The sequence below is a fragment of the Siphateles boraxobius genome, unplaced genomic scaffold (assembly GCF_051911475.1).
Source record: "Siphateles boraxobius isolate OS27281-9 unplaced genomic scaffold, OSU_SipBor_1 112, whole genome shotgun sequence".
NCBI classification, from domain to species: Eukaryota; Metazoa; Chordata; class Actinopteri; order Cypriniformes; family Leuciscidae; genus Siphateles; species Siphateles boraxobius.
Window position 1 is genome coordinate 242,501 of NW_027508714.1, and position 7,500 is coordinate 250,000.

Consider the following 7,500-nt stretch of genomic DNA (forward strand, 5'->3'; position numbering starts at 1 on the left):
AGCTTCATCTCAGGACAGTTATGAATCCACAGTTACAGGCCGTTTAAAAGCTTTTCAGGTTTTATCAATGTTAATTTGCTTAAATCTGAACTCAATATTTTGATTTGATCCGTTTGTCATTTCTAACTCTGGACAGTTTGACTCACTTTCTCTTGTTGTTCACAGTGTCACATAAGCGTTTACACTTTCATTACTTTGTTGTTTACCATATAATAATAATAATAATAACCCTTAATATGATTAAGTCAAGTCACATTTAGCGTTTTTTACAATACTGATTGTTTCAAAGCAGCTTTACAAAGATAACAGGAAAATAATGCAACAAAGTTTGTTTCCAGAAGAAAATATCGTCACAGTCCAGCTTAAGAAACTTCAGTGATGTTCATTTTGTTGTAAAAAAGTTATTAATTTAGTTCATTTATATATATATATATATATATACAGCCGCTCTGGAGAAACCGTGATGTCATCGTCCGGCTCAGTTCAGTTCTCATATAATGATGTCAATGCAGGAGATCAATAATATTGTTGAATATTAAATCAAATGTTAAATTGAATGTCCTAAACATTAAGTGAAGTGTTTCAAGATCCTTTCAAATCAATCATGTTCAGAGTGGAGTTTATTTCTGTTAAACACTTCAGATGTTACTGATGATCATATAGATGTGCTACTGTATGTACAGTAGAGCGAGTCTTAACTGTTTCTGGACGGGTTTCCTCCTCTTTCTCCCGGCGTACAGACAGTCTCCCGGAGGAATCATCTTCAGCTGATGCTCGGAGACTAACAACAGCTTCATTCAGTACAAATCATCATAATAAACAGTTGGGTTTGTGCACGCAGTCATATCACATCTCAATCATTCATCACACACACACACACACACTCAGAAACTTCTTTCAGTTGGACTCTAGAGTTCAAACACAGATAATCAAATGAATGAATGGCTGATTCAAAGATTCATTCTTAAACATTCAAAGCAAGAGCTTATGTTTAATAATCAATAAATCAGAATAAAGTACCTGCTGTGAAGAGCGAGCGCAGAATGAGCTGGAGAAGAGACTCGAGTGTGTGTGACTGTGTGTGTGTGTGTGTGTTTGTGTGTGTGTGTGTGTGTGTTTGCTGTTATATACTGTGTTTCAGGTGGCGGATTCCACAGAATGACACGCCGGACTCTTCGCACGCGATTCAGAGCCACACACCCACACACACACACACACACACACACACACACACTGGGGGAGGGATTCTCTCTCTCTCTCTCTCTCTCTCTCTCTCTCTCTCTCTCTCTCTCTCTCTCTCTCTCTCTCTCTCTCTCTCTCTCTTCAGAAGCTCATTTGAAGTCGTTATGGACAGATGGATTTTAACGGAATGAAAGATGAAACATTTAAACATCGGATTTCAAGAAGCATCACCCGGAAAAATAAAAAATCATCTGCTCATTTATGTTTCTCTCGATTTAAAGCGGAAATTATTCGACAGTTCAATGAAGGAAATAAACAATCAAACTCTGATCGACTGGAAATGAGCAGAAACGATCATCGGCGGTTTTACGCTCAAGAACGATAATAAAGGATTACATGTGGTAAAATCACCAACTTTCTGACGTTTTTCTTGAATACTAAAACACTTGTGATGAATTGTCTCATTATCTTTTGTTTGGCTGCATATAACGAATAGCCTATGGGCGATGTCACGGTGTTTCGGAGCTGTCTGTGACAAATCGCGGTTAAAATCGCACAACTTCGGTATGGAAGCCGGACGGCAGAATGACGTGTCAAGTCAGCTTTATTTATATAGCGCTTTTACAATACTGATTGTTTTAAAGCAGCTTTACAGAGATAACAGGAAAATAATGCAACAAAGTTTGATCTAGAAGAAAATAGTGTCATAGTCCAAGTGATGGTTCATTTTTGTTGTAAAAAAAGTTATTAATTTAGTTCATTTAAATACAGTCGCTCTGGAGGAACCGTGATGTCATCGTTCAGTTCTCATATAATGGTGTCAATGCAGGAGATCAATATTGGTGAATATTAAGTGTCCCACAACAGCCGTTTCGTTAATGGCTAAATGTTTTTGTTTTTTAATTTGGGGATACGAATATGCTTCTCGGTTCATACATGCAGAACTACTTATTTATTTTTTTGCAATTAATACTAAATAAATGAGTTAGTTATAAAATGTTATGAAAATGACTCACTGTGACCAAAAGAAACTTGAAGACATTTGCTCATACATCATCTAAATCATGTTTTGCTTAGTGTGTGTGTGTGTTGGAGAGAGAGAGAGATAAGAGAGAGTTGTGTGCGTGTGTGTGTGAGAGAGAGAGAAAGAGAGAGTGTGTGTGTGTGTGTGTGTGAGAGAGAGAGAGAGAAAGAGAGAGAGTGTGTGTGTGTGTGTGTGTGAGAGAGAGAGCGAGAGAGAGTGTGTGTGTGGTGTGTGTGTGTGTGAGAGAGAGAGAGAAAGAGAGAGAGTGTGTGTGTGTGCGTGTGAGAGAGAGAGAGAAGAGAGAGTTGTGTGTGTGTGTGTGAGAGAGAGAGAGAGAAAGAGAGAGAGTGGGTGTGTGTGTGTGTGAGTGAGTGAGTGAGTGTGTGTGTGTGTGTGTGTGAGTGAGTGAGTGAGTGTGTGTGTGTGTGTGTGTGTGTGTGTGTGTGTGTGTGAGAGAGAGAGAGATTTGAGTGTCGTGATGCAATGCAGGATAAATCCCATCTGTATCTACAGGATCATCCCATTTAATCTCCCACAATCCCTCACTGTAGTGACACACAATCAGGTCTCTGCACGCAACCGTTCACACAACATACTGTACATCTGATGCCTGAAACTGCCCACAGATACACACACCACCCAACCCGACACTGACCCCTGACCCCTGACGGAGACGCAAGCACACAGAAGGCTGGGGGAAGTAAAGCTGCATGGGGTTTTATTTGATGAACCTCGTTTGATGACACAATGTGATAAATAAATGATCTTCATGAGGTTTCACACAGTGGGGATTTCTTAAGACTGTCAGGATAATGTCAAAAAAAAGGTCAAATATGTACTATTGTGTTAACATTTTATTGACTAAAAATGCGTTAGAACACGTTCTCGAAGACGAGTTGGTCTATAGCATATAGCAGATCAGCTGACTCGGGGCTGGACTCCGGGCTTCTGCTTGATGATTGGACGGTCTGTTGTGAATGGAGGAGTGGGCGGGGCTGGACTCCGGGCTTCTGCGTGATGATTGGACGGTCTGTTGTGAATGGAGGAGTGGGCGGGGCTGGACTCCGGGCTTCTGCTTGATGATTGGACGGTCTGTTGTGAATGGAGGAGTGGGCGGGGCTGGACTCCGGGCTTCTGCGTGATGATTGGACGGTCTGTTGTGAATGGAGGAGTGGGCGGGGCTGGACTCCGGGCTTCTGCGTGATGATTGGACGGTCTGTTGTGAATGGAGGAGTGGGCGGGGCTGGACTCCGGGCTTCTGCGTGATGATTGGACGGTCTGTTGTGAATGGAGGAGTGGGCGGGGCTGGACTCCGGGCTTCTGCGTGATGATTGGACGGTCTGTTGTGAATGGAGGAGTGGGCGGGGCTGGACTCCGGGCTTCTGCGTGATGATTGGACGGTCTGTCCAAAGACTGCATCTCCTTTTGATTGACAGCGATTTTGTACTATATAAAGTCTTTATATAAAGTACTATTCAAGCTCAGTCCCCTCGCGGATTTTGAAAGTGTAGTCGAAATTTCTTGGTATTTGGTTGGCGAAATTGCTAGGCAAGTTTCATCATACATTTCACACAATTATACACCACATTCCTTGTTTCAGTTTAACCAAAAGGCCTCATTATGCTTCTGCGTCAACTCCACGGCGTAGCTACGCCCTAACCCCTACGGCGTCGTAGCCGTTTTATGGTTCTGCGTCAGGTTGAGTTGCATCGCAGTGCATCTGACCAATCACAGTCCTTGTGGTCTGCGTCGCCTCGACACGTAGTTACAATGTTTTGGAGGTGCACGTCGAGCTACGGCGGAGGGCTTCGCGGCGACGCAGAGGGGTCCGCGGGGGTACGCCGTCGATTCGACACAGAAGCATAAAACAGGCTTAATTCCCACATTTCCTCCGTCGAGTTTAATATCTTTTTTTTTAGATCGTTTGTTCATTCATTCATACAGTATATATATATACACGCCCACGTCGTCATGCGTCATCGGCCCTTCTGGCGGGAATAAAGGTCTTCAGCGAATGTGTTGTGCCGAAGCGACTGAATCATTCAATGAAGCCCATTGTAACAAACAATCAGTTTTGCTAATTTCTCCAGACTCGCGAAGACTTCTTGTTATTTTGATGCATTTGCCAGAGATGACTCGGTTTAAGCTGATGATCTAAGAGTCTCTGAGCACAAACACACACAGAAAGAAGCAGAGACATGAATAATCGCATGTTTGCAAACATCACGCATGTTCAGCGGGCTGGAAGTAAATCCGCTGTTATTGAGGTCAGCGAGTCGATGGGAGATTGTGTGGAATAAACCGAGTCACGGATGCAGGAGCTTCAGCTCACATCAGATTCGGCTCAGGCTTGTGCTGGTCTGAGCTGTACTGGCCTTCACTAACCTCAGTGTTATCAAAACAAACATTTATTTCACACACATGGTCTGCAATTGGTTGGAATTAGTTTCTGAAGAGCAGAACAATACTGGGATAGTAAAGACAAAATTGCTCTCTTTGCTGTGGAATTATGACATTGTAAAATATGATTAAAAGATGAATATAGGGCAAAACAAATTTAAGAATTTTATACTTTTAGAGTTTCATCCTCCTATTTAATGAATGCAAGTGCAAGTATTGGGACAATTAAAGCAAATGCAAAAGTGTAAAAGCCAGTATTTAGTTGCGATGAAAGCAGTGAATCCCACAGACATCAGACTCTTGCCCTCATGCAGCCAGTTTTATCTGTTTTGGGAGTTCGGGATGCTCCACTTTCATACAATCCTTCAGGAACGATTTGAGGAACATGATGAAGATGATGAAGAGTATAAGGTGCTGCACTGGCCTCCAAATTTCCCAGATCTGATAAAGCTTCTGCTGCAACAACAAATCTGATCCATCTTCCAATAAAGAAATGAATGACACGCAACGCATGATCTTGAAACTGGTTTCTTAAAAGTCCCCCTGTGGTGAAAATCCAGCTTTTAATGTTGTTTATATGTCTGTGGTGTTTTTAATACACTTTAACACAAACCATGTGTAAATTCATAAGTCAACAGCATTGCTGAGTATTTTCTCCTTAAAACTGCAGTGAACCAAAGACAGTCTCAAAAACACGCTTTGAAATCGCTGGTGTTTCTGACGTCACAAACTACCTTGTAACCAATCAGGGGTGCGTTTCCCAAAGCTAACTATGGTCGCAAGTTCCGTCATTACCAATAGAGTTCAATGGAAATTGCGATCATAGTTGGCCAACGATGCTTTTAGGAAACGCACCCCAGATCAACGAGTGATTGTCAATGAGTGGATCTCTGAGTGAGTGGAGGTGGGGCTCATTTGCATATTCATAGAACCGCGCATACTAAATGAGGCAAGGGTGTCGAGTTACATTCAAGATATTGTAAGGCATGAAGAATTTTATTCTTCAGGAAAAAACTATTAGATCTGTGATTTTGGTGATCAGTTTTAAGGGATAAAATTATTGACTACAGGGGAACTTTAATAATGTACCAAAAGCATTGAGATAGTTGAGAAATGTTTATTTTCACTGTAAGATGCACTGAAACAGTTTCAGAACAGTGAAAGACTCTAAAACATTAAAATATGAATGTGCTCGTCACGCGTGTCCTGAGCCTCGTCACGCGTGTCCTGAGCCTCGTCACGCGTGTCCTGAGCCTCGTCACGCGTGTCCTGAGCCTCGTCACGCGTGTCCTGAGCCTCGTCACGCGTGTCCTGAGGCTCGTCACGCGTGTCCCGGGCCTCGTCACGCGTGTCCCGGGCCTCGTCACGCGTGTCCCGGGCCTCGTCACGCGTGTCCCGGGCCTCGTCACGCGTGTCCCGGGCCTCGTCACGCGTGTCCCGGGCCTCGTCACGCGTGTCCCGGGCCTCGTCACGCGTGTCCCGGGCCTCGTCACGCGTGTCCCGGGCCTCGTCACGCGTGTCCCGGGCCTCGTCACGCGTGTCCCGGGCCTCGTCACGCGTGTCCCGGGCCTCGTCACGCGTGTCCCGGGCCTCGTCACGCGTGTCCCGGGCCTCGTCACGCGTGTCCCGGGCCTCGTCACGCGTGTCCCGGGCCTCGTCACGCGTGTCCTGGGCCTCGTCACGCGTGTCCTGGGCCTAGTCACGTGTGCCCTGAGCCTCGTCACGCGTGTCCTGAGCCTAGTCAAGTGCGTCCTGAGCCTCGTCACGGCGTGTCCTGAGCCTCGTCACGCGTGGCGCCCCCTGGTGTGAGACGAGGGCATTACACCATCATCACGCTCTTCCCTCTGGCCCTCAGCGTCTGCTGGACTGCAGCTGGTGTCGACTCCAGCCTGACGGAGCTGAACACACACTTTATCAGGACGAGACACACCAAGACCATGTGTGCTGTTGCTAGGGTGTTGCTATGCATGAGTGGCTGCTAATCAAGACTGACTTTAGACTGTCATGCCTAATGTGGGTTAATGAGTACCAGAGCAAAGTAATGGATGCACAGCTGACATTTATAGTAAACACACACAAAAAAAAAGATGTTTATTTCAGGCTGGCTTTAAACGGCTCTAATATCAGTAACAGACACATGTGAGTGAGTGGGCAGAAGATCAGTTTGTTTAAGCATCAGTACTGAAGAAGGATGTGTGAGTGTTCATTAGCGTCACTCACAGCGCGGGCGACCCGCGGGCCGAGGGTTACTGGCGCTGCTGCCAAACGAAGACTGGAAGTTATGGATGGTTTCTTGTAAGATCTGTCTTTCCCTCCCCTGTCATGAGAAGATATTCATCAAGTTTACAGTTAAACTGAGCCTGTAACTCAAACCGATGCCGCAGAAACTCACTTTCCCAGCATTCAGCTCCGATATGGCCGCCAGGATCTGCTGTCGTGGTCCGTCAGTTTTAATGCCCAGTTCCTTCAGGTCTCCGTCAGTCAGAGTCAGAAACGCCTCCATGTCAACCTGCGCTCATCACATCCATAAACACTCCGTAATAATCATATATGGACACAACGTCTCACAATATTTCATATTCTGGATGCTGCTCTGTTTGTTGCTAGGAAGACTAAATGTTTTAAAAGTTGCTTTTGCTCAGCAGTCTGACAGCGCTCGTCAATATGACTCAGCCAATCAGAGCAAAGGAGGCGGGCGTTCGTGTTTACGGAAGCGGAGCAGAAATTAGACGCTTCAGTTTAAAGACACTTAAGATAAAAGCATCTGCTAAATGCCCAAGTGTAAAAGCAAACATGGAACGAGTGTAAGATATACAAGTAGCCAAAAATGTAATATTTGACAACAGTTTTACGATTGACTGACAGTGACAGCCAGTGATGCAAACTATTTAGTT

At 44.9% G+C, this 7,500-nt stretch overlaps 2 protein-coding genes across 14 annotated transcripts in view; both read right to left on the reverse strand.

Moving 5' to 3' along the window:
- Window positions 1–1,222, reverse strand: part of ahrra (aryl-hydrocarbon receptor repressor a) — a 49,825-nt gene extending 48,603 nt beyond the window's left edge. For 3 of the 6 annotated variants that reach the window (XM_077199149.1, XM_077199131.1, XM_077199111.1), the window contains exons 1-2: window positions 1,021–1,142; window positions 700–775 (exon numbers count right to left, since the gene is read on the reverse strand). In XM_077199149.1, the coding sequence (XP_077055264.1) occupies window positions 700–761 (62 nt within the window). In that variant the 5' untranslated portion in view covers window positions 762–775; window positions 1,021–1,142. Of the gene's footprint in view, window positions 1–699; window positions 792–1,020 lie in introns of those variants that run through there. The other 3 variants (XR_013193031.1, XM_077199120.1, XM_077199140.1) reach the window with 2 other exon arrangements.
- A 1,685-nt stretch (window positions 1,223–2,907) lies between these two features.
- anks6 (ankyrin repeat and sterile alpha motif domain containing 6) overlaps window positions 2,908–7,500 on the reverse strand; it is a 27,160-nt gene continuing 22,567 nt past the window's right edge. For 3 of the 8 annotated variants that reach the window (XM_077199263.1, XM_077199239.1, XM_077199215.1), the window contains 3 exons: window positions 6,999–7,115; window positions 6,827–6,923; window positions 5,708–6,504 (listed from right to left, as the gene is read on the reverse strand). In XM_077199263.1, the coding sequence (XP_077055378.1) occupies window positions 6,458–6,504; window positions 6,827–6,923; window positions 6,999–7,115 (261 nt within the window). In that variant the 3' untranslated portion in view covers window positions 5,708–6,457. Of the gene's footprint in view, window positions 4,371–5,707; window positions 6,505–6,826; window positions 6,924–6,998; window positions 7,116–7,500 lie in introns of those variants that run through there. The other 5 variants (XM_077199247.1, XM_077199254.1, XR_013193046.1 and 2 more) reach the window with 4 other exon arrangements.